The sequence below is a fragment of the Anser cygnoides genome, chromosome 23, assembly GCF_040182565.1.
Source record: "Anser cygnoides isolate HZ-2024a breed goose chromosome 23, Taihu_goose_T2T_genome, whole genome shotgun sequence".
NCBI lineage: Eukaryota > Metazoa > Chordata > Aves > Anseriformes > Anatidae > Anser > Anser cygnoides.
In genome coordinates, this window is record NC_089895.1 from 8,230,207 (window position 1) to 8,256,809 (window position 26,603).

At 45.6% G+C, this 26,603-nt stretch overlaps 1 protein-coding gene across 7 annotated transcripts in view; it reads left to right on the forward strand.

The window, feature by feature from the left end:
* Positions 1 to 26,603, forward strand: part of CAMTA1 (calmodulin binding transcription activator 1) — a 376,339-nt gene that overhangs the window by 77,801 nt on the left and 271,935 nt on the right. For all 7 annotated transcript variants that reach the window (XM_066982026.1, XM_066982030.1, XM_066982029.1 and 4 more), the window contains one exon: positions 25,245 to 25,312. In XM_066982026.1, coding sequence (XP_066838127.1) covers positions 25,245 to 25,312 — 68 coding nt within the window. The remainder of the gene's footprint in view (positions 1 to 25,244; positions 25,313 to 26,603) is intronic.

Sequence of the window (26,603 nt, forward strand, 5' to 3'; positions counted from 1 at the left end):
GTCAAGGGGAAGCATCACTTCTGCTGCTTTTCCTGCTCCTTAAAACTCCGAGTGCCCCTGAACTCTTTTTAATCAAATGCTGTTAAAATGCACGTGAGAAGCTGGGAGATCTCTGCATGCCAGAGGGCTCTCTTGGCAGCACAGCGCTCGGTGCAAGACACAAAATGATTTGGGAGCTCCCCTGTTTCAAAGGAATCCAGAAGACCTCTGACAACAATTACGTGCAAATCTCAACAAAACCAGGCTTCCCTGAGAGTCAAACCCCACTGTGGATCTGTGAGGGGAGGATTTGGGGCTTCTTGAACTGAGAGAGTACATTTCTCTTTCAAAATGCAGGTTCTCAGGTAGAGCCTCTCTCCTGGGAGAAGAGAGGTAACTGGGGGGTGTGCAGGGGAGTCTTTTTTTTTTTTTTCAGAAAGGAGCATTGTAATTTTAGATGGTAGCAGAAGAAATGAGTCCTGAGCAGTCCCCAGCACCTGCTTCTGCTCTGTGCATGTGTAAATCTGAACTGAACACAGGGCTCGGATGGTCCCATGGAAGCTGTAAGAGCTTTGTGGTGCCATGGCAGTAGGAACCGCCTGGCAGGCCGGCGGCGTCCTGTCACCTCGTGTCTGCACGCCTGGAGGCAGGCTGTCCTCTGCAAACCCCAGCACCCCGCAGCCGCCTGAACTCGCTTTGCTCGTGGTGAGGACGCGTGGCGTGGGGGTGCTGGCGCCCGAGCCCCCCCGTTGTGCGTGGGGGGCATGCTGAGCCCACCTGGGACGGGGCTGCCAGGGGCTGCCCCCCTGCAGGTCCGGGCCTGGCTGTGTCCGTCCACTACGGGTGAAGTAGAATAAAAACGGTTTGGCTGGAAGGAACCTACAAAGGTCCGAGCCCAGCTGCCTCGATGGGGATCCCCAGTGCACGGCAGGGCTGGGCAGGGCCGGCCGTTGCCCCAGGAGCAGCCCACGAGGTCTGGACTGCGGGGTTCTGCAGAAAAGCTTCGCCTCGAGTGTCCGTAAGCCTGAGCGTCCTGCGGCGTGCTTGTTAGCTGTCTGTACCTGTGGTCCTGTTTCCTTTACAGCCCGGTGGTCCTCCTCTTCTGCGAATCTGCAGTCTGCTGCGTTGCAGGGCTTGTGCTAAATTCCATTAATTGTGTACCTGGCCTTTAGCCGTAAAGGACAAAGCTGTGTTCTCGTTCTCTCACAGCTATAGTAAAGAAATTTGTACCAGGCATATGCATCTTCATTCACTAACAGAAATTAGGTTCTGCATTTGTCTGGCTTCATGGTTTTTTGTTGTTGTATTGGTTTTGTTTTTTAGAGAAAAAATCTTTCTAAACCTAGCCAGTTCTATATTGCACACGCATTTAGGAGCCTGTTCTCTCATTGACGTGGGCTTTGTAACTGAGTTGTTCTAATGGATGCTGAGCATGCATGTTGTGTCCTGGAGAGCAGGGATCCCTGAGCTAGCATTTCTTCAGAACGATTACAAGGTAAATTGGGGCCAGTTAAGGCAGCAAAATCCACAGGAAAGGAAAATAAGAGGTAAACCTTGATACTTCCCCCCATAAAAAATAGAGAAAACATTAACAGGCATTGGGTGACCAAGTAATTTGTTCTCAGCAGGTCACTTCAGGAGGAGGTAGCTGCTAATTTATAAGTGCCCATAAAGCGCAGTTCATAATCAAAACAGCGGCAGGGTTGGATTCTCAATTATGTCCAATTAATACAGGATTTTCAGTTAGTTTTCCATAACTTAAGTGCACTTTAATTCATTAAATTCTCTTTCTTCTTCTCCATAAGTGGCTACCATTCTGGAAACTATATAGTGAAATTAAGCATCCCAGGGAGTAAAAGAAAATCTGCCTTTAAAATAATTATCCAGTGACTAATGTATTCTGTCTTGACAGCTGGTTATATGTATATATAACCTTCTGAAAGTCATCTCATCAGCCCTGAACTCCCTGTAGTGCTCCCAGGTCCAGCTTTGCTCACATGGCAGTTGAGCGCTGCTGAAGGGACAGAAATCTTCTGGCTCCAAAGGTCTTGCTTTCAGCCTGTCTGAAGGTAGGCGTGCTAGCGCAGTGTGTTATCCTGTTTCAGCCCCAGCAGCGGCATCCTGGTTATAAACCAAAGCCACAAATGGCTTCTATTTCATCGAGCGCACAACACGACACTCTCCTGGGGCAGGGGCAGGGGTGGCTGCCTGGGCAAAGTGGGCGCCGGATGGACTGTCAAGTCTTCTGTGGTCATAGCCCTTCTGAAAAGGACAACCTGTAGCTGTTAGCCTGTCTTCACAGGTGAGCTTTTTAGATCTGGAACATCTTGATTTGCTCTTATTTCACCCTCTTTTGTTTTGAGGGTATTTTGGGTGAACAGGTGACTGGTTGTACCGCATGTGATGTTCCAGGTAAAACAGCACCACTGGTTCACCTGAAGGCACTCTGTTGTTTTATTACTTCATCCCATTCCCTTTGCAGTCTGACTCCTTCTCTGTTACACCCCCAGCACACTGAGCAGAGGTCTCTATCGTGCTGCATGCACCGATGCTCTGATGATGTGAGATCACCTGGAGGTGATGCCATTAACTCAGAACCTTGCAGGCTCTATGAATAATGCGTGTTCCTCTTCCAGTGCATGTTACTTTGCATTTTTTTCAACAACATACATTGTTTCTCTCATGTTGGTCATTCACCTAGTCTGTTTAGGTCTCTCAGCTGGTTTTGCAGCCTGTCTGATCCTGACTTGGAAATGCCTTTTGTCACGTTTAAATTTCATCTTCTCAGTGCTCACTTTCCTCAAAGGTTGTTGGTAAATATTAAGCAATATGGGATGTAGATGGCAGACTAATCCTAAAAGGAGTTAGGGAATCTCCGTGTAGCTGGGAATACAGATCTCCTCAATGACGAAAAACGACTCTCAGGAAAGCTGTACGTGTAAAGTTAGAGAAGAACGTGTCTTGGCTCACCACTGGCCCAGAAGGCTGGGAGGTCCCTGGGAGGCCCCGGTTCTTTCTGTCTGAGGTCCTTTGTGTCACTGCTGTAGTCATTCATGCGAGGACCAGGTACCATTTGGGACAGTGTTTGAGAGTGTGTTGTGGTCACACAGCCTTCTTCATCGAGCAAAGCAGAATCAGGGCTGCGAGGGACAGCTTCTGCCAGACAGCTGAGGCGGCTCCATCGCGGGCCTCTGGGGCAGCCGTGAGGCGCCGGGCCTCGCGGGGCTGCCAGGCCTGGGGAGCGCCCAGCGCCGTCCTCCACCCGCTGCGCCGCCTGCGTGCAGTCAGCTCCCTTTTGCGGAGATGGCTGTCGGTGTGGTCCTTGCAGAACAACCGAGGTGCATTTCCTTCTCTTTGTTGAACAAAATTTTAAAATATAGATATATATTTTAAATAACTTATCAAACTAACACATTACTGTGGGCATGAAACATGCACTTGGATGAGCATTCAAGGTCCCCTCTCAGCAGCTGGATTTGGAGTACCTTAAAAGAGGGAGGGATATTTTCATCTGTGCTGTAGATTTGCCTTGACAGCGTGTTAAAGTCAATATTATCGTAAAACCATTCTGCTTTTATAGCAGGCAATTTTGTTTTTGTTGAAAATACATTGTTTGATTTCTAGAGCCATTCATTTACAGGATCAAGGCTTCAGATTGGAGCCAATTAGGTCTCAGAGTTGCTTTTAAAAAGCTTTTTCAAAAACCAAGAGCTTAAAGGTTAAAACTCGGTGAAATAAGCAGATAGCCAGCTGAAAGCTCTGAGGACAGATGCATGAATAGCCTGCACGGAAGCTGCTGCTTATGGCTGAGTTCATACTTCAATGGCTATTGCCAATGAGAGCATCAGAGTGTGTGGTCACACGTGAGTTTCAATAACAAAGGCGGGTAGGAACCCTGTCAGAAAATCACGAGCACGGTGCTGCATTTCTTTGTCCCCCCAGTGCCACATGCACCGGTGCTGCCAGTGCCGCATTGCGAGGCCGGGCACAGGGCGCGGGTTGGTGCCTCTGCCCCAGGCTTGGTTCCTTCTGCCCTGCACCAGGAGCTGCCTGTGTCATGGCTATCTCCTTTTCTGTATTTCCTAAGAGATGCGTCAGCATCCTTGTTTTGTTCTTTTTTTTTTTTTAATAGATTTCCTCGGTAAATAGAGCTTGTAAACAGCTCCATGCTAAAAGCAGTGCCTGCCCCAGTCCTTGGCAGCCTCTCCCCCTTTCCTAGCTGAATACGTCCAGGATGACCCCAGTCCACCCCAGGCTGAGCAGCTCCGACACGTGTGTGGAGAGGCTGGGAGCACCATGGGGAGCGGTGCTCCAGCGGCTGCGGCATCGCCCCAGTCAGCGGTGGAGCCCCTGAGCTGGAGCTTGTCCCCACCCCAGGAGCAGGCATTTGGACTCGTGTTTGGCTGGGAGGAGGAAAAAGATAAAAAGGGGGAGCGGAAACCAGCCGCTTAAAGATGTAAAGACCATGAAACAGCCTGTAATGCTTAACCTTTGGAAACTATTAGTGCTATCAGGCAGACACAATGGGCAAAATGGTGGAAATTTCCCTGGCACTTGTGTCTCTCTGACACGCTGCTTGTGGAGTCTCTCTGGAGCAGGACATGCAAGACACGGCTCTTCATCGTGCTGCAGGCCAGCTGCGAGGTGATGGATGGGCAAGGGCTGGTCTGCCCCTCTGCAGATAGAGGGCAATAGCAAGGTAATTTGCTTTAATTTTGGAGGGCTGAGCTTCCAAGCAGCCACAAGGAAAAGCTGATGGCCGCATCCATGCAGGTAGGGCGTTCCCCACAATGAGCAGAGAATGCAGTGAACAACAGGGTGTCGGTGTTCCCAGCAGTGCCCTGGTGCTACTCAGAACTGCAAGTGTCTCCTACTGCAGAAATGCTTGTCCTTTTTTCATGAGTGTTTTCTCGTAAGTGAGGAGGGAATCTCAGGTCTTTGAAAATAACTTGCAAAGAATTTATAGTTCCCCGATGTTGCTTTGGTTTTCACACTGTTTACATTCTGTTCTAAAATATCAAATAATTCAGTTGCTGGGTGAGTTTTCAGTGCGGGTAGTTTTGAATGAAAAATAGATGGCAGCAACCGTTCTGTCTAGGGGGTCAGTTCTGCTGTGACTATCCAAGACTAATGGCACAGGATTAATAATACAGGCTTGTTTAATATTCATGGCCTGCTACTTATGTAGACCAGAAATATTTTCACTTTTATGCCCTGCACAAAGCTGTGAAGGGAGGACAGTTTCATTGCAGCTGTGAGTGTAATGAGTTGCACAGGAACTGATCCTGTACATTAATCAGCATTTGTTAGCTGTTTCTAGAAACTTGACCTATCGTTCCCATTACTGCTAAGAATCCACTGATTTACTAGATTAGATTTGGCATGTACATGCAGGACTTGAAAACCACAACCTAGCAGCACTAGCTAGGAATTGGAAATTGCAGCCAGGTTCTAATACTCATTTTTCATAGTTTTTTCATTTTAAACCTCAAGTAAGTAACAGTTAAAAGAAGGAAGAAGAACTTAATGAGCCATGAACACTAAAAATGAGGAAAGAGAGCCTAACATTTAGATTTACAACACAATTTACTGGATTACCAGGAATATGGAAAAAGATAGAATGGAGCTCAGAAGTACATGCACACACTTAGAGGTACAGGCACATAAAATACAGGCTTCCCAATATGTTGCTTTTCCTGGCAGCTCATCTTATCTTCTGAGCATGAGACATCAGCGTGTGCACCAACCGCAGACATACGTGCGAAGCGAGGCAGGCAGCAGGATGCTCAGCGCAGGGGACGTGCCCGCTGCTGCGCCCTGCCCGCGGAGCCGTGCCTGCAGGAGGGGACCCGGGGAAGCTTCACTTTGCCTTTCTTTAAAATTGGGAGATTATATTAATGTGCTAAAGGAAGTGGAACTGTAATCTGGAGTTTGGACAGGGAAATGCAAGCAGTCATAGAGAATAAAAAACTGTATGTACCAATTTAAAAAAAACAATCAAGATTCAGGTGAAAGTTGTGGCATTAGCACGTGCTCAGGTGTGAGGCGCCGATGGAGGCTGATAGCTGGGGAGCAGCATTGCTTTATTCCAAGGGGCAAGTGGGAGGTGGGCATCGAGTTGGTCTGAGGCTGTTATGTGTTGCTGAAGCTTTGCGTTGTCCGAGTGAGAACTTCCTCGGGGCGCTCATCATCCATGTCAGACAAAACGTGTAACAGGAAATGTTTGGTACTGGGCAGAGACTGAAAACACGTGAGAACTACGTGGGGTCTGAAGAGAGGGGCTTGGCGAGAAGAATCAAAGAACTAAGCTGGCCTCATTCTGCTCTGGGGAGGAATTGCTGGGGATCTCTTGTCAGAGGGGCCTCAGCAGGGCTCGGGGCGCTGCGCTCGTCCTGCCCGACGGAAGAAAGGCGTTTCTTAATTAGTGCTGTAATTAGATCATTTATAACATTTTAGGTAATAATACCAACAGTTTCAAAAGGTCTTTTTCATCCCATTGACGCTCTGTTTTTTGTTTGAGATTTATTTGGATTAATTGTGTAGGTGTTTGGGAAAAAGAACAAATACCTGCTGATATTTGATTTTATTCACGCAGCTGTGTGATGAAGAAAAATGGCAGCAGAAGGCCCTAAACTCTATTATGTTGTCTCTGGGAAGATTTGTGAGGGATATTTGGGTCCTAAAAATAGAATTTTGCACTTATCACTGCAGTTAACTGAAGAATTTTCATGTCTGTGTATTGAGGTGATCTGAGGCGGCTTTAGCTAACAGGAACAGCCAAGTCGCTTGTGGTAAAATACAGAGGAATTGTTTCCTTGCACTGCTTCAGCTTTTTATGTGTGTCAATGTTGCTCTGCAAGGAGCTTTTGATTTCTGCTAGAAGACAGGTCTGTGGCCTGTGAGCAATGAGTAATTAATTTACGTAAATATTTGAAGAGAGTTCTTCTGGTGAAGTTTTTCCTCTTGTTTACTCCTGTATTAATACAGGTTTGTCTTCCGTTTAGATTGTTTTGTTTGCAGCAGAACAATACAAGGCTGTGGACTCTTGCCACAGAACTGCATCTAGTGATGTAGTAGCCACCATCTTTACAAAGGGCAATCACAGGCCCGTAGTCTCTCATAGGCCCCCTTTCTTTTAGGACCTTGAATACTTAATAAAATATTTGGGAATTGTATCAGCATGTTCCATGGCTTCATTTGAAGAACTTTTCATAAACTTTCATAGGTTTCATTTTGCTCAGCTGTGGTGCTGCATATACTGCAGGGCTCAAGGCTTTATCAATACAATTTTTTCTGTTCACAGGTATGAAACATAAAAAATAAGAATTATAGTGGCTAGCATTGATAAATTTTATTTATTTTTAAGTTTGAATGTTGTTTACACAGTGATATAGGGGCATTTATGCTATATTTACATAGCCCTTTAGACAGCTTGAAGAATCTCCCATGTTAACAATACAAGAGAAATAAAACCATTAAATAATCATTTAAGGTAAACTTACTGCATTATTTAGATAGGTGTTTAGGAGAAGGGAGGTCCTTGCTCATCCGTCTTACGGAGGGCAGGAGAGGGGTGTACAAATGATGAAAGTAACAGCATCCAGGATGACATTTTCCACTAATTAAGATTTGGACCCAGGTTGGAGAGGACTACTGAATTCAGTGTGAATTCAGGGCAGCTCTGCTTAATCAGAGTGCAGTATAGAGGGTAAAAACGTACCAGCTATTTCTGTTTCCAAATTTCTTTGCTTTGTGGCTGTCTGACCAGCATCATCATTCTAACACAGTTTTTATCATGATTTAATATGTATCTTTTAAGAAGGATTTTAATTCCCTGTTTGAAATAAGAAAACGCCATAAATCAGACACAGAATCTTTTAACATTTACAGTTTTAAATGAATTCCTGTTGAGAGTCTCTTAAGCCAGATTTATATCTGATTTTGCATTGAACTGTGTCGTTATGTGGGACTGAAAAACTCTTACAAAATTAGGCATAATGCAAAAACATGCTGAAAAGACAGTTCTGCAGAAATGTGGAACATTATTATGTTAGAGAATATTGGAGTGAAGAATATGCAGAAAGGGACAATTACCATAGATATTTTCTTTCTAATGAACCTTGCACAATTCTTTGGTGGAAGGGTTTGCTGATGTCTCCTTACAGGAAAAGGCAAGCTGAGAAAGCACTGGTAGTTCACCTTGTCTGGAACTTGAGCCTAACCGTGTCGCCGTGAAGAGCTGGCCTCTTGCTCGCTGCCCGCACGGCGGAGAGGGGACGAGCTGTGCTGGGCGGAGGGCCCGGGCTGCGGGCAGGAGTGGCCTTGCTGGCCAGGGCTGGAGGAGCCGCGCGCGTGGCCCTGGCCCTGTTAGCAAGGTGCCTGTGGCCATGTCCCTTGTCCCCAGGGGAGCGTGCGGTTGGTTTCCGACCTCGAAGCAAGCGGCCTGCGGCCAGCCGGCTTTGCTGTGGGGCTGGGGGGAGGCCTCCCCCGGGAGGCAGCACCCCAGGAGGCAGCACCCCAGGAGGCAGCACCCCGGGAGGCAGCACCCGCGCCGCGGCCTGCGTTGCCCGGCGGGCGCCTGCTGCTCCTGGAGCCGCTGGGGGTGGCTGAGGAAGAGCCGTGCTCCGAGGGAGCGTGCCTGCTTCTGTGTCCTCGGAGGGCCTGCAGCAAAGCAAATGCGGGAGCAGGAGCTTAGAGGTCATTTGGTTTTCATTACTGTTCACGTTGTGTATGTATTTTGTTCTTTGAAACACAAATGGGGGCAGCCCCTGTAGTTTCGCAGCCAAATGACCTTAGGAGCAGGTTGCAAATAAAAATAATAAATAAATAAATAAAAAACAGTGCTTCCCCAAAAATTTTTTATAGACCAGTAGTCTAGATCCATACAGCCTCAATTCTAACAGTGTCCTTCAGCCTCCTTGTTTGCCGAGGCTGGCAATGACAGAGCTGTGCCAGTCCAGAGCTGCTCAGTGAGAGGGGCTGCATCAATACCAGCTCGTCCAAGAAGGTTCCAATAGAGTAAGTCCACCCAGAGCAAGGAGCCATGTGCACGCTTTGTCTTGTCACTGTGATACTAAGAGACTCACAGAGCTCCCTTATGGACTGTGGGGACTGTCATTTACTCCTGGATCAATCTGCTGGGGCTAAGAAACCCCTGTAAAGGAAAGAAGTTTTGTCGATGGCACCGTATACACAGGAATCGCACCAACAGCTCCAACGCATGTCCTGTGTGTTGGAGAAGTACAAACCTGAGTCTTAATGTATGTTCAGAACTGGAGAAGTATCTAGAAAGTATATTTAAATACCTACTTGTAAAAATATCTCTCAGCTTCCCATAAATAAACCTTCGTTTCATGAGGTCGCATACTCATACATTTATTGCTGTTAATGAAAAGTCTCTAACAAGCTTGAGGATTATGAGAGCAATACCTTGATTCTGGAGATGGAATTGCCTTTCACCAGAAAATGTGCCTGTTTGTATTGACAGAAGTTAATGTAAATAGCTTTGCAGTTTTCCCTTTCTAAAGATATCCTCTAATATCTGCTATTGGATTGTTCCATTGATAGGGGTTTGGCTTTAAGCACTTCCTTAGCTGCAACGAATTCATGCTTTCCATTAAAAAATGGAAATCAAGTGAGTTTGAATTCTTCCAATTTAGATAGAAAATAAAAAGTTAAACTTAGTGCATTTGCTGATGATGTGGTACTTAAACCTGAATAAAGTAGGGAAAAAGATTAATTTAATAACACGGACACTGCCTGAAGTATTACTTCAGTTACTGCTCGTGCAACTTAATTTAACTTTGCTGTTGTACTGAAAAAGCCAAAAGAGCTAAATATTCTCAATTTGTCTTTCTTGGTTGAAGAAGATGATAAAAATTCGAGGTACTGACTAAAAGATGCTTAATAACATAGCCCAAATTCCTTAGCGGGGAAAGAATTTGAGAGAGGTGGAGGGGAAAGGAAGCTCACTGCTCGCTGTATTGAGTGCGGCATTGGGGTCTTTCCCGTGGAGATCCCTTGCGTTTCTCCCTGTGAGACAGCTGGGTCGGCTCAGGGCTTGCTTGCTGCAGTACCGAGCACCAAGATCTGATGCTTGCTGACTACTCCCTGGGGAGGAGTGTGGGGTCCCAGCCCCAAAACCTCCTCGCTAGGTTTTGGCCCAGGCACCCCCGAGGGTTGTCAGGAGTTCGGGTGTACCCCAGCCCTTCGTTGGCCCCGAGTTCACCGGAGTGAGCAGTGCCCTGAAGGGCGTCTCACCGACGTGCCACCATCTCACGAAATGTGCGGTGGTCAGATCCTGAGCTTGCCATTAATCCGCTTCGTGCTTATTCTGGCAGTCAGGTGGGGCCAAACGTGGTTGTTTAGCCGCTCTTCCAGGCTACTGAAGAGGAATCTGGTTTGCAGTACTAAGGTGAATAGTGACAGCAAGTGGACAATCCCCATGTTCCTTCAAATCACAGGGCTTAGTCCAAGGTCACTTAGAATAATAATAATAATAATAATAAAATAATCATGTAATGATCTGTGGGTGTTTTCCAGTAACTGGAGATTGAGCATTATTTAATATCACTCTGTTTTTCTGACTATCCCTTAATTTAAGGCTGAAATTGAAGATAAAATCTATCTTAATCCTATTAGGCATTGACTGATTCAAGGTCTGATTTTGCTAATACTTGAGACTAACTGTGCTTCTGAGACAAGTGATTCAGGACAACCATTGCTAACTGTATTTGTGCAGAATTGTATTCATACTATCGTGAAGACCCATTATATATTTAAGCTTGCTGTTACCAGTGTGCACGTGCATCTGGCAGGTAAAATTGCTGAGCGAATCTCGTTCAACCCAGTGACTTTTAACCACAACTTACTCGAGTGGTGTTTTTCCTCCTTTTCATGTTTTGTAGAGAAAATTCGTATTTTATTCCAGTTTCTTCATTCCAGGCCTGGCCTTGAACATTAAGCATTTAAGTTGTCCATTTGCTATTTAAATGTTTAAGAGGGAGTGAGTGGGGCTAATCACTTCGTGGTCTGACCATGCTGCCCTAAAAGAAAATGCCTGTCGACTTAGTTTAATTCCGAGCCGAGCCCTACAAACCTGCACAGCTCAATCAGTGTTCTCCTTGTAGTGATAAACATCACCAGCAATTTCTCAATTTAAAATTTTAATGAAAAGTACAGCAGATAAGGCTGTGTGTTGGAAAAGGGTCTATGAAAACAGTCTAAACTGGATTGTGTAAACCCGTGATTGCTGTAAACTGTCCACACTTCCCAAACAAGGGCCTGTCCTGGCTGCGTCCTGCAGCGTGTGTGGGGCAGCCCACCCTCGCCCAGGCGGGACGGTGGGAGCGGCGAGGAGGACCCCGTGGTGCCGACCGGGTCCATCCTGCCGGGGCTTGCGTGGGAAAGCTGGCGCTGGCCGGGGCGTTGCGTCTGAAGATCCATTCCTGTCCCATGGGGAATATTCCTCGTGCACTTCTGTTGTAGCAGCGGTGGGGAAACAGCAAGCATGTAGCAGCAGTGCTCTGGAAATATGCAGGCATACCTGAAAGTGCTGCATGGGCATGCCGTGGGGCACCTTTAGCTGAACGCGTCACGTTCTGCATTTCCATGCAGTCCCTCTGGCAGTGTTTTGATGTAGGCGTAGAACCTGTTGCGGCTGGGCTGTGGAGTGGATGAGGGCCTGTTTTTGTGCACTCCTGTCTCTTCCCATGAGTTTTCCTTGGGGATGTCTGCCCATGTTTGAAGCTGTTTTTGTTGTGCTAAGGCTGCCAGTTGTTTCACTGTTATATGTCTGTGTAAGAGTTAAACTCAGCTGCTCAAATGTTAACTTGATGCACACTAATTCCGGCAGCATATTGAGTACTTGCTGCCATGACATTATTGTGAAACTTCTTCACAGTCAGATGACTTTATCAGCTAATCAGAGCTCAGGATTTCTAAATGTCATCTTATAATGTCTAATTAAGGTTGCAGTTTGAAGACATCATGTACTTTAATTGAAAACTGTAAGAGTAATCTATTCAATTTTTTTGTTAAATTAATAGTATGGACCTTTAACAGATGGTTAGTAAGACATTGTTATTAATGAAAACATCCTACTGTTTGAAATCCATCCACTTGCCGTCTCATGTAACTGGCAGAAATAAGGCATACATCTCCCAAACCAAATGCATTTTCCACTACATGGCTTTATTCTTATACTGTGCCAATTAGCAGTCCCAGTGCTGTGATTACACCTCTCCTGCAAGATTTAAACTTTTCAGTGGCTGGGGATGTATTTTCTGTTGGGCAAAGCTTAGCGAATGAATTGGCAGCAGCTAACAGGCTGCAGGTCATCTCGCATGTCCCTCGTAAAACAAGGAAAAACAATAAGAACCCTGGGCCAAAAATACTTTTTTGATCCATTAGGGGAACCGGCCAGCTGGTCTGGCTTCAACGATGCCGTGGTGTTTGCTGGCCTGCAAAGCAGCACCGCTGCCTCTCGAGAGCAGGCGCTGTCAGCCGGGGCACGCTGCCTGGTCCCCGCGGAGCTGCACTCGCCGTGCCGTGCTCGCCGGGCTGGGCCTTGCCAACAAGCCCGCTGTTCCTCCCGCTGGCTTTCTTTCCTTCCCTCTATTGCTTCCCTGCATCCCTGGGGACGTGTGGCAGCAGCAGAGACTCAGGAAAGCCAGCATATTTATCACTCTCTCCTATGTGGAGGCTCTAAAATGGCTTCTGAAAAATAAATCTCCTTTAAGATCCTCTCAAAGCAGGGTTTGGCTTACTGCCCCAGGAATAAGGAAAAGGCTCCTTTTTCTGTGGGGACCTGTGGCTGCCGTGGAGGCAGCAGCGTCCTGTGCCCACCGCCCCCGGTGTCGTCCCTCCTGCCAGGAGCTGCGCTGCCCCATCGGCCGCAGGCCCTGCGGTGAGGGCAGCGCTCCGGGCGCTCCGGAGGAGGACGCTCAGCCGAGGCCCAGCGGCCCCGGGAGGCCGCTCGGGCGGAGCAGCCTGGAGGCCAAGCAGTGCCCCAGCGTGCCAGGCTTCGGAGGAGGCCCTGCGCCTCTGCGAGGGGCACGAGGGCAGAGGCCGGACACGCTGGTGGGCGCTGATCAGCGCTCCCAGAGGAGCAATTTGCATCCACTCCGAGGAGATGGTGTTTGCGAGCCAGGAGGAGGAAGGGACTTCGTTACAAATCAAATCTTTTTCCCCTCAAGGGTTTTGAGGAAACGGAGGCTAGAACAAGTTTTTCTTTACACAGGGGATGAAGACAAGTAGTGGGGGGTTGGCAGGCGGCAGCCCAGCCCGTTCTGCTTTCCCCTTCCAGGGATGGGAGTATGTCTCAGCGCAGCAGTGACTGTAAATGTTTCAATTAGTTAGCTTCAGATATCGATAATAAAATCTAGCTTCTATCTAATTAGATAGAACATTAGTTGGTGTACCCTTACTCAATTAGAAAAATACATTTTAAATGAAGTTTTAATTTATTTTTGTCTTTAATTTAGTCACGATGGAAAAGGCAATTTAGTAATGTGAAAGCTTGCTTTCAGGTACTTTGAGTTAGAAATCAAGCGAGGTAATGTTGCACCACCACATTTCTTTCCCCTTTGTTTTAAGGGGCAATTAAAGCAAGTCCTGCACAAGTATGCTTGCTGCTATGGAACTGAATGGCACCCAAAATCTTTCACATTCTAGCTCTTGTAATCAAGTATCTTGTGAGCAGGATAGAAAGGAAGAGCAGGGCCACTGCACTCCTCCTCCATTTGCTTATAAAACACAGGGCTTGAAAGAGTAATTGCTTGGCAGCTGCGCTGTGTAAGTAACACAGCGTCAACGTTGGTGCATGGTTTGGGGGCTTGTTGCTGCTGGCTGGGGTCTCAAATCCATCTCCTTTAGCACTCCGTCCTCCCCTCTGTTCTCTGCCATTGGCCAGAAGTTGCTTTGCAAAGCAAACATCCCTTACTCCTAAACATCACCACTTCTGATTTGGCTGGACTTTTGAGGGAAGAAAAAAGCATCTTGGATCTCACCGCAGAGGGCAGGAGGCCTAAGCCCCTAGAGACCTCCACAGGCTAACCAGCGCTGAAGGCTGTGGCTCGCAGCGTGCGCTGTCCTCAAAGAGGAAAGGCTCGCTGAGCTAGAACAGCTGCTACCGGATTTTTGAAAGGCTTAGTCCCCCACTTTCCAAATGTGGCCTGTGCGATTTCAGCCTGCTGCAGGATGAAGAGGAAAGACCCAGTGCACTTATGATTTGTTGTGGTGGAGACACCAACATAACTAGGCATCTCCATGCAACTGAATGCACTGGTTTATGTGATAAAATTGCTTGTTTCACTTCGTTTTTCAGTTTTGGAATGAAACACCTCTTTATCAATGATCTAGCTTAATAAACGGAGTATAAAGTTTTACTGGAATTTTTTGGAAGATAATTCACGGCATGCTTTCTAAAACCAAAACCATGCACCTCTTGTCTGACAACATAGCTTGCTATGTCTTGACAAAATGCAATACTATGGAAGCTTTATCGTGTCCACTTCCAACTTATATTGCTAATGCAGTAAAATTACATTGATACTCAATTTTATTCCCATTTTCAACTTCGGAGACCATGGATCAAAATTGCTGCTTTAGAATATCATAACTGGGTAACACTTCCAGACACACACACACAGACACAAGAAAAGAAAGAGAGCGCTAACGTCAAAAGGAAATAAAGCATTTTGTTTTAAAAGTTTTTTGTTGTTGATAGATATTTGTCAAACTAATGCCAACTTGACTTGTATTTCTCTGCTCTTTAATCAAAAGCTTTGTTTGCTTTTCTCCTGCTTCTAATCTCTCTTACCAAGCAAAATTCTTTTCTAGGCATTATTTCTATTTTAGGCAAAACAACTGGATAAATGAAATTGTGTTGTGTTTTTTGTTCTATTGATGCTGAACAAGATAGTGACAGCCTGCTCTGTGTGGCTTGCAGATCAGTTTGTATTTGTGATATTCAGAATATTAATGGCTTTGACAATGGGGACTGCTAGAAAATGAAAACTGCTTGATCCCAGCTGAGAAGATGCTACATAATCATCATGAATTTGTATTTTCATTTCAGAGTGGAAGGACAATAAAGAAGCTATGAGCTGGAATTTGTCTCTGTAGCAGTGAGGACATAGAGATTTCCTAAGAGAATAAATGTGCTTGCTTAAGAGATCTCAACTTTATTAGCTCTGTGTATAAATTCAGAGGTGTATACAAGCTCTCATGCTTTCTCTTAAAACATGCATATATTTCAGTTTTATTAATTTGGATGTGTATAATTCATACAGAGTAATAACTTGAAATTCAGATATTGTTTTTAAACTCATTATTTATCATTTTGAGACAAAATAGGTGACCTAAACTAACTGGACAACTACTGGGGAATGGTATTTTGGTTCCAATCTCTTCTTTTCTTTTCAGAGGCCTGGTGGGAACCGATGATACACTTAAAGGTGCAAAGATATAAACCAGAGGAGGTCAAGCCAGGGGGAAAAAGCTTGCATTCAAATGGCGTCAGATTCCCTGCAGGTAGAGCCTCTGGGACAGAGTTGGTTGATGCTGCTTTTCAGAGCTGAGAAAGCTGCGTCTGTGCTTCTGTGTTGAAATCTGCAAGTCAGGGCTGCAGTAGCAGCTGTAGGAGGAGGGATGATGCGGATAATCTGGAGAGCAGGACGTTGGTCACCTTAACCTGGGCCCTCTGGCAATGCACAGCTGCTGCATCCGTAACGGACCAGAGGACTTGTTTGTCAAAAGCAGGATTTGTTTGTACCACTGCCTCTATATGGACTGGAGCCAGCTTTTCAGATGAATGATGTTGAAACCTTCTCTCCGTTTCAGTTTTGGCTGGTGTCTGATGCCAGGCTTGGTATCAGCCACGCACCAGGGAGCCACTCGCAGTCCCTCGCCCCAGGGCAGCGCGGGGGCTCTGCTGCCTGCCCGCCTTCCTCACGGTGCTCTGAGGAGACCCCCTGGCACAGGGGCCTGGTGTCTGCAGGTTTCCACTTGGTTTTGCTGGGCTAAATGCTGGCGCGCTGGGCTGCAATGCTGAACTTCAGCACTGGCTAAGCAGGTGCAAACCACTGGTTGTCACTCAGAGCCTTTGTTCTTACATAGTTCTCCTCTCTTCCGCTGCCTCTTGGGTCCATGTCAGAGCTTTCCCTGATGCTACCTGAACAACTTTGTCCCCAACACAGTGTTTCCTTCTGTCTTTTTCTCTCTCAAACACTTCCTCAAGCAAGTGGAGCCTGGACTCAGAGTGCATCAACAACAATTAGCTCAAGCAAAGGAGTGCCTGCACATGGTATTTTGGGTTTGGCCAGAAGCAGAGCCCTACAGGATTATTGCCTGCTGGCTCTGTCGGGTGATGCCTGCCTCTGCGTTTGCAGCCCGGCTGTCTCTGAAGGTGGCAGGCTCAAGCTCGTGTCTTTATTAGTGCATAAAGCCAGGCTGACACGAGCCTTAGTTCACACCTCGCAGAAGCGCTGGTTGTTCATGCCAAAGGTGTCCCTTGGAGATGTCCGGACAGCGCTGTGCACAGCCCGCAGCTGTACTGCCCTGTGCTGCAGCTCTCCTGCACGGTGCTGAGCGGCAGCCTGCAGGCTGGGTGGGATGCTCCGTCTAACAGCATCAGTGGGAGGCCAGACTACAGCTCATCGTGATGCTCGCGCAGTCCCAGGGAATAGTGTTTTCTTACATCTCCTTCAAGCTGATGTTCAGGTTTAGACTGCCTACTGTCAGGTGAGGGTATTTGTTGCAAATCTCAGTGTGTTCTATAGCTCTTCATTTTTTCTTCTGAACAAGGTCTTTGTTTTGCTGCAAATCCTTCAGCTCAGAGCAGAATAAAGTCTGCAGCTTTTCTGCAAGCATGATGAGTAATGGGCTTCTCTTGAAACCGTTGGTATGTTGGATCCCTGCCCATCAGTCCATTCTCTGCTAAATGTCCTATTTAGTTCCCATTCGTAAAGACAAGCACAGATTTTGGAGAAGTTGCTAGGGCTTAGGTTTAATTATTAGATTTTAACATGCATGATTTTCAAGATACCATGTGCAATAAGACTAGCTAATCTAAACATGAGATTGTCTTGGATCAAGATGGTCCATGTGATAAGGAGGGGGGAGGTTCCTCAGGACTATGTTGTCATTCCCCATTTTTGCCTTAAAAGGGAATTGAGGTTTTCTCATTGTCTCCTCTGGTGGTTGTTCCTGTTCAGGAAGTCTATCTGGAGGATGAGCCGTGGTGCCCAGGCTAGGCGTAGCTGTGGCAGCTGCACCTTCTCAGTTCTTCAGAGCTGGATCCTGGCATGGCAGTGATGCATGGCTGCCATATGACACTCCAGAGAGAGGGCTGCTTGCCAAGCGTCCAGCTTTTGTCCTTCTCCTGTGAGGTATTTCTGGAGGTTAAGATAGTACTTTGTAGCCCAGGGTCACTGGTGCCTGTGCTTAATTTCTTACTAATCAATGGCACAAGGGTAAACATGGGCAGAACGGCTTCTGTGGAGCTAGTCACTATTCTCTTTGATGCCTTGATAAGCCCTGGGGAAGTTAAGGAGAACAGGAGCTAAGCATCATGGAGTATGGAAGATGTTTTTCCCTTTCTTTTTTAACTTTCACAACCTTGTTAAGCATCACCGTTGGCATTTCACAGCGCACTTCAATGGTTCAGTCGTTTGTCTTTTAGTGTAGTTGCAGGTAGTAGGTATAAAATCAATGGCACTGACACACAAATGAACACTGAGCACGACGGGTAAGGAGTTTATCCACCGGTTGGCAGGGTGTGCTGTCAAGCCTCTGCTACGCAATGTGAGTTGTAGGGGTTTTCTAGACTCAAGGCACATAGTCAATACCCAGCTGCAAAGCCTGGTTTGACCAGTTTGCAGGTGCAAACAAAAAGCAACACTTGAGAGCAAAGAGAAGGCCTGCAGAACACTTTGCAAAATTACGGCTCCCCTTGACAGGCAACATTCATCGTTATCAAACACATTTTCTTGTGCAGAAAATCACCAAGATAAATTTTTGTGTACAGGGACCTTGTACAGGACAAAACCCACCATGGATGTTGTGAGGACATGCACAGGTGCCGTGGAGCTGCAAGGAGGCTGTCCTGATGCCTGACGTGGATACAGGAATGCACCTCCAGTCCTCTGAGACTGGGCAACACAGTTTCCAACACTTGTGCTTGAGAAACCTTCAGTACAGCATTGTGCAGCACCAGGACAGCCCCTCAGGTTCCTCTCTGTGCCCCCGTGAGAGTGGGGCGAGCCCAAGGGTCCTGCAAGTGCTGCAGGATGCTTCCATTCAGTGGTAGCCCCCATATGAGGTGCATCCAAATGCTTGCTGGTGTTGTTAGTAAACATGGAAAGTAACCATCTAATACAGAGCATAAGGATTTGACTTCTAAAAAAGATTATTTTATATGAGCCCTCAGATATCTCATGAGCCCCGTTGGTACCGAGTACGAGTGCAGCACACCGTCACGAATGATCTTCAGAGGTTTTGTCCCAGCTGCTCCACACCTGATGCTGCCAGCCTGCAGTGTGGTGGCTCGCTCTCCTCGGAGGCACCTCCTGTTTTCTCGGTAGCTGGGACGTGGGAGGTTAGATCAGGTCGTCTGGTCTACTGCAGCTCTGGACTGCTATTTGCTGTGTTAAAATATTTAAACAGCCAAGAAGCTGCAGTCACGTAGCTGTGGTTGGAAAGCGCAGTTCTAGTTCTGCTGCCACCACTGCCTTTTAGTCTGGGCCTTGTGCACTGTACCTTGAAATTATAACGTGATCAGTTAATTACATTGTTCAGTTTACACTAGGCTTACTGGTGTGACATCTGCACAAGACTGCTGTGGTAACGCCGGAGAAAGAGCAATGGGAAATTCTTCAGTGTCAGTCACCTAGAGACATTATAGCCTAAGTATATTCCGCCTAATGCTGTTAGCTTTGCTATACAACTTGCAGCTCTTTGATGCATTCAAGCTAATAATTCTAACAAATGTAGAAATGCAAAATAAAAATAAATGTTCATTTATATAAATTGCTTTCAGTCTAAGCAACAAAGAATAAATTAAACCTCTGAATTATATGCCCAAATTTAGGATAAAACATAGCTTGTGTGATTTTAACATTAAATTATCTAATTGCTTTATGGGATGTTTCCATTAACTGATCAAATTAAGCCTTTTTTTCCTCACCAGTGCATTATAAACTGCGAACATACAGCTCAGTCCTGCAAGCTTGCATTTAAGTGAAAAAGCTGCCTTCTTAGTGTTCCCACGAAATTAGCAGACATGGTTAGACATAGAGCTACATTTGCATGATTGGGACTGGAGGTTTCAGTATTTCAGCGTTTCTCAGCACTGCAGCCAGGTAGGAGCCTGGCGCCTTCGGTACCTTGGGCCCAAGGGAGCGAGTGCCCTGGTGACTGTGCCTCCTAACGTCCGTTGCCCAAAGTAAAGTAAGGTATTTTTTAGACTCTAAAGCCTCATTATTCTGAGAAACATGAGTCTTTGCACTTACTGACCATTGAAACTCATCTGCAGGGCTTTTTGACTCCAAAAATAAGCAGCCCAGTATCCGTCATGCTTGCTCAGTTTGCTTGCTGCTGTTAATTTTATTCCCAAAGCGGTAATTGCTGCTGCATCAGGAGGGGCGTCCCAGCGGGATGTCCCAGCCAGCCGCCGTGCCCTCACCCGGAGCCGCAGCTGTGTGGCTGCCTGGCTTAGTGCTAAGTTTCCTTGGGGCATTTCGGTGGGGCTTTAGGAAGAGCCCTGTTTGTGCTGTGAGGAGATTAAAGATGATGACGACCCATGCTGGGGCTGCAGTCACCCTGTAGTCTTCGAGGGACTCACCAGCACGACCAGGCCAAGGCATGGGCTGTGGACAGGACGGTCGTGGGGAGAAAGTGAACAGTTGGGCATTTTTGCAGACTTGGGTGTCCTTTTTTTCTTCGCTGACTTGATAATTAAATGGTAAAGATGAGGAGACAGTGTTGGATTTTCAAAGCCTGGATCTTTCTCTTCTGACCTTGCTAGTGACATGCTGCCTTTTGTTTGTAATCTTGGGCAAGAAGCAACTGAGAAATGATTTGACAGGAGACAAAAGCAAACAATAGGCTTGTTTGAAAGATACGATGAATGGGATTTAATTGAATTTTTTGTGAAGACATTGATTTGACCCTGTAAGACATATAGAGTGAATCATTAGGGGAATTAACACACATTAAAATGCAGGGTTTTTTTAATCAGAGGGCTTTTATTGTGCATATAGTTCTGTTTTTAATTATTTAATGACTTTGTGCCTTATAGTGACAAATCTATTTCTTCCCCCTTTTTTAAAGGAAAAATGCTGTTAGTGCCATAAAAGGGTATATGGACAGAGCTGATGAGTACTGAATCTTCATTAATGGCCCTGCTTGTGCTGCGAAGCTAAGCACAAACAGCCACATGCTTTCAAAAAGCATCTCTTTCAAGCTGTTGATAAAGTATTAGTGTTAGTTTGACCACTTTCTTCTGGGCCTTTCAGGCTTTTTTTCCTGATCTGTGTATAGCAAAAATTCTGTAGAATTTATTTATTGCAAAAACCTATATTGAATAGGGTATTTCAGAGTAAGATTTCCAAACTTGGGCTGGTCATTGTGGGTTTTGACAAAGGATTTTCAGAGTACCGACTGCTCTCAGCTGAAGCTCCTTCCTTCCATGGTGTTTGTGGCTTTAAGACTTCGAAAAATCATGTCCTGGTATTTTGTCTCTGCAGGGCAATAAGTTAGCTCCGCTCACTTCATGCCTCTCACGGAAAACTATTCTTTTTGTCTGGCTTTTTTTCGTGAGTGTTCTCTCCAAGTATCACTGAGCATCACTGAGTCATCTGTTTCTTGCAGTTCTGCTACAGTTTGAGGTGGTAGACAAGATATTATTTTCCCAGATTCTTGTTACTTATGTAGTGACAGAAGTTGGCACATAGGTGTCAAACTGTAAATATGAATTTCTGCTTGTTTCTTCTCTACATAGCGTGGAGTAGTTTGACTGGAATAACTTTCAGCCATTTTAGCAGAAGCTCTCCTGAAATGCAATATTTTGTTTTTGTTTATCTTGTTTCGGTTCCCTTTGCAGCTGTGAAAATGTCAACTGTATTGGAGTTGAAAGTGCAGTTCTCAGTACAGCGGGCTGCCCCGAAGTCCTGGTGAAGGACGTGGCACCCTGACTGTTCCACGCAGGGTGATGGGGTTGCACATGGGCACATGCAGGTTAAGAAGAAGACATGGGATCCACTTGGGGCTAGGCTCCAGAGGGTTGTGTGTGACTTGGACAGAGCTGCAGAAGGGTGCATCTGAGCAGCAGTGCAGGAGCGCACCAGGGCAGTGCCTGATGGAAGGAAGAAGGTGGCTCTTGTGACTTCTGGGGAGGTCGGGGTGAGTTCTTTGTGGGGTTTGGTGAAGGGGTGTCTGCGGAAGTGCTTGTGGCAGTATTTCCTGCCATTTAAACACATCTTGCTTTGCTTCCCCCATTTGTGTGTGACCCCTTATAGTTCTGAATACAGAGGACACGGAAGGCAACGTGGAGAATGTTCTTTTTGCTGTACGTGTTAATTTATACCACTGCTGAGAGCTAGATATTCCTTGTTATCCAAGGTATTTCCCCTGGAGGAGGGAAATCAGGCTGTAATGTATCATTAAGCAGAAAGCCTCTGGGAACTCCTATCCTAGTTGATGTGAATCCCTCTTTTATCCTGTTAGAAGAATTGAATTATACATTTTGAATTGTTTAAAGATCTAGCTCTGGGTCTGATTGGAGCTATTGTTTTTCATATTATCACAGTAGGGGTATAAGCTCCCAGAAAATCTCAGTAAGCATCACTCCACATGTATGTACATATGTGTTTCTGTGGGTCACTCGTGCTTACAGCAGCAATTCTTAAAAAAATTACTGCAAATGCATTGTCTTCAGTCTATTAGGAAATGGCAGACTGGAAGAAGCAGATGCATTTTCTGCAGCATAGCTGTGGCAGACCTTCCATTGCAAAGCCAACTTTGTGTTTGCCATTTCTGTTGTTGGAATAGAACAAGTTGCAGTGAGAAATACAGTTTTCAAAGAAGGAAATTTTCTTGATGATGCATTTAATGAAATAGCCTCCAAATGCTTCTTACCGTGTTCTGCTCTGGGAACTCGGTGACCAAGTCCAGCACGCCCTGGATATTTTAAGGAAGTGCTTTTTTGCTAAAATGCATGATGATGCTTTTCTTCCATATTTATTGGCTACCTGAAGAAAAAAAAAAGCACACTTATCAAAAGCATTAACTGCCCGTATATCTCCTGCACATGTTACACTTATGTGACCATTTTTCTTTATCTCTGACTGCTTATGTTAGTCTGAGTGGGATGATCATGCAGACTTTAAATCTACTTATTCTTTTGTCTGCTGAAATTTGCTGAGCAAGTCCAGGTCAGCAGAGTGGAGATGAGGGAAAACAAATGTTCTGTCTCTAAACAGTAGCATTTCATAGCTGCAGTTCATTCCTTCAGTGACAGTTTGGGGATGAAGACTTCAAATATGTGGTACAAAGGCCAGCTGGAAAGAAAAAAGTAAACAAGTCTTAGGGTGAGACTTAGATTCTTTAGCCTGAAATATTTTTGGTTTTCTGTGCTGACAGTAAGTTTATTCAGCCACAGTCCAGGTTTGATTATCATGAGAGTTACAAATTATTTCATTCTCTTTATGGCAAATCAATTTTAGTAGGAATAGGCACGATACGGTGCTAATTTGAAAACTGCTCAACCTGCCTATTTTTGCAGGATTTTGAGGGTGAATCAGTCTAATCCATCTCTGTGTTAAAGGGATTTGTTTCTCTAAATGCCTGCTTATACAGACCATCTGCCACAGGCTTCCGTGAGACTTCTGCATTAGAAAAGATATATAGATAGCTCCATCTTAGTCATCAGGTGTTGGTAGCTCCACAGCATCTTTAAAGCTCGTCTCCGCTTTAAGGTACGGGATGACGCAGATTGTAATGTAGCTCATCAAGGACATAATGTGGGATTGGTTAACAATAAAATTGTGCACACCACAGCAAATTCTGTGCAACTATTGTACTAGCTTAAAAAAAAAAGACAGATCTCGCTTTGTATTTTTGAAGAATGTTGGTTGCAGGTTTGTGTGCGCTATTTACATGTAAAATCAATGGTTGACTCCTACAACTCGCACCCTGTGTGTCAAAGCCTTGAGGCAATGCTCTATCAGCAGCTCCCACAAGAAGCAGTGGGCTAGGTCTCTTCAGAGCCCATGGACTTTGGGAGCTAGACCCTTTCAGCCATACATGATACGAGCTTTAGGACTTGCATTCAATTCACTTACAGCTCCTGCAAAAATGCAGTGTTTGGCACGCACTCGGGGGACATCGTGAGTGCGGGTGTTGTGCCAGCCACCGGCATCTTGCTGTAGGGGGGAGGGTTGTGCTGGGTTATTTTGATATTGAATTTTAAATGGCAATTAGTCAGAAATTAATAAGAGGTGTTTTCAGAGCTATGCTACTGTTCTTCCTTCTCATTCACACAGAAGTGGTGCTGCTCTGATAATCTGCTTCTACAGTAATTGTTTAAAAATGTAGACCAGTACTTGTTTGTAAAATGAGTGCGGTGGATTCTGGGAGAATTTATTTGCAGTGTAAACATGTTGGTTAGGAGTCATTAATATGACATTCACACAACTCTAATAAAGTACATAACACGGAGATCTGGCACCACTGAAATACCCGGAGGACATTAAGTATGAGTCTTAAAACCAAGAGTATTGGAAACAAGATATTTTTACGTCTCGTTTGGGAGTAATATAATTGCATTTTGTGGCTCTAGCAGATGCTTGGGCCAGCTGGTTGGAGAGCATTGTGGATTTTTTTTAGCTTTGGTACTATACAGATAAAACCCTTATATAGAACTCTTATTTAAAACAAAACAACAACAACAAAAACAACAAAGAAACAAAACCTCATGGTTGAAAACCCATTTCTTGCATGTATGCTACCTTCCTGATTGCACAGCCTGTGGATGCTTCTATTACAGGAGCTCTGGTGACTAAATGACAAATGCTTTTTGAGTCTGATCGGGGGCAGCTGAGCGGTGAAGCCAGCTCTGCCGGCTTTCTGTGTAGCTGTTGCTATTCCAGGTCTCTGAGAGGGGAACTCTGTGCTTGGCTGGGAGTCGGTTTTTGGACGGGAGCAATCGCGGTGCTACATGTTGGCGAGCACACCTTGCTGCGGCCCACTGCACGTTTCCAGCGGCCCAGGGGCCTGAGGCAGCCGCCACGCTGGGACCAGCGCCGTGTGAGGCCTGGAGGCCGGGCCTTGCAGAAGGCTCCGTCACGGGCTCCTGCAGCCTGGCCAGCGTGAGGAGATTGCTGCCCGCTCCTGCTTGCGCCACTCGGGTGGGCGGTTTGGGGCAGTGGGCGGCTGGGTGCGGCTGCCGGGGGTCCGCGCGGCCTGGCTGGGGCCCTGGCAGCCCCACCACCGGCGGGACGCGGCCGCCCAGAGCGTCCCGGGCTTCCTGTGGGCGAACGGGTGCGTCGGGAGGTAACAGGCCGCGCCATTCCTGCGAGCAGCCGCAGTGACTTAGGTTGGTGGCACCCACTGGCTTTTTATGGCTATGATTAATAACTCAGTAATCCTAGTTGCAGTAATGTTGTTCTATTTATAAATATCTGGCTTAGCTCCAAGTGTCCCTGTTTTCGCTGTCTTCCCTTTGCCTCCTGATGCAAGGCCGGGCTCTCGGGAGCACTGTGGGCCAGTTCTGGCGGTACCCGAGTCCTGCCTGTGTTAGAAAATGTTGATTTTCCTCATTTGTATCTTTTGTTAGTATTTAAGATTGGGTTTGGTGGTGTAGATACGCAAATTGACAAGGCAAACCACTGTAGCCTCAGCCTCTGGTCTGGGTCTGCATTTTTAGGGTGGTGCAACTGATCCAAAGTGGGAAAAAGGAAATAGTTGTGCGTTTAGTCATAAAATTGTTCTACAACATTCATTCTTTCATGATGCTGGTTCACAGAAGGAAATACCTTGTCCTTGCTGTAAGTTGCAGAAACTTTTAATGCAAAAGTATAGGGAAACTTACAAATAAGTCTTCAAAAACTAAGTTAAGTTGCAGACCTATAACTGGGCTTGTGGAGATGGTGGTTCCTTGCTGGAGGTGAAGATATTTAGAAGGATTCTGTGTTTTAAAAATAAATAAATAAAGTTTCCAAAACAGCCATGCAAATAACTTTTTTTTTTCTACATTTCTTTTTCAGGAAATTGCAGCTTATTTAATAACATTTGAAAAGCATGAAGAATGGCTAACAACTTCCCCTAAAACAAGGTAACATTGCTAATAATTCAGCCTGTGAAAATGTACATTGACTTATTTCCACTGATTACTTGACTTGCTAATCAATTCATTGGCCACAAAGTAAAAACTCCCAGTCATGCTTGATGGCTTGTGACACCAAAGTCTCATTAATTGACTTAATGAGCATTTTATTGAATGAAATCAGATTGATTAAAAATAGAACAGCTGCAATCTTGACAGGTTAAAGTTTTAACCTGATTGTTCAACATTTAATTGTATCCCCTCAGATGAACAGATTTAAAAGACTCTGAGTGAGGTTGTAGGCTATTTATCTTGACAATACTCCCTGCAGCCTCGAACTTTAAATAAATAAAAAAGCACAAAGCCTTCCCTTGTGCTTTGCCTGTTTAAAATGCATTCTCTGGGATTGTTTGCATTTTTGGTGTTTTTCTTGTTGGGGTTAAGTGTTTGATGGTGAGGAGATCCCAAAAAGCCAAATTAACAGACATGTTTGCACTTTATTATTCAGTAAATGTCATGTAGTCTTCTCACTGCCATAAATGTTTAACTTCTCCAGCCCCTTGGGGACTGATACATTAAGTTTAGACTACAGATGTTTTCCTGGCATTTCTGCTGTGTTAAGACTCACGAAGTTTCAGTGCATGTCAGTAACAGAAAAAATGTTGCTTGCTTTCCATTGTTGCTTTTTTTTTCTTTTTTTTTTTCCCTTTCTTTTCTCCGTATTCCAAATCCACCTCTTTCTTGTTGAAAATGGCAGGTTTATTGGCAGGAGCAGTTTAGCTTGGGTGGCCCCTGCATGTGGAACGTCTGTGTTGTGCAGCTGAAGGAGATGCATGGTGCATTTCCACGCCTGACTCTGAGGAGCTTTGCACAAATTAAGCTTTGCAGTTCAGCCATGCCTGGGTCTAGAATAGCAGACTACTGCTCGTGCTCCCTTATCACCAAATTAAATAGGATTCATTATTTTTTCCATTTTTTTTCTGTGTTTTTTTCTTGTCTTGTTAAGTAATGCTTTTGCTTATCATTGTCAAAATGTGTCTGTAACACCTGGAAGGAAAGAAATTTGAAACATTTTGTCTTCTGAAATGGTTCTCCAAGACCCAAAGCTGCTGTAGTGGTAGACCTGTAAATGGATCTTTCCTGCTGATGACAGCAGTGGGTCTCATTTTCTTTTTGTCTTTGGAGTGTGTAAATGCTTGGTTTCACTCCACTTCTTGGCTGCAGTATAACAGGTAATATGATAATATTAGAAAAGGTTATTTTCTGGCCTGGTTGGTAATCCAAGTTGCAGAAATAACAC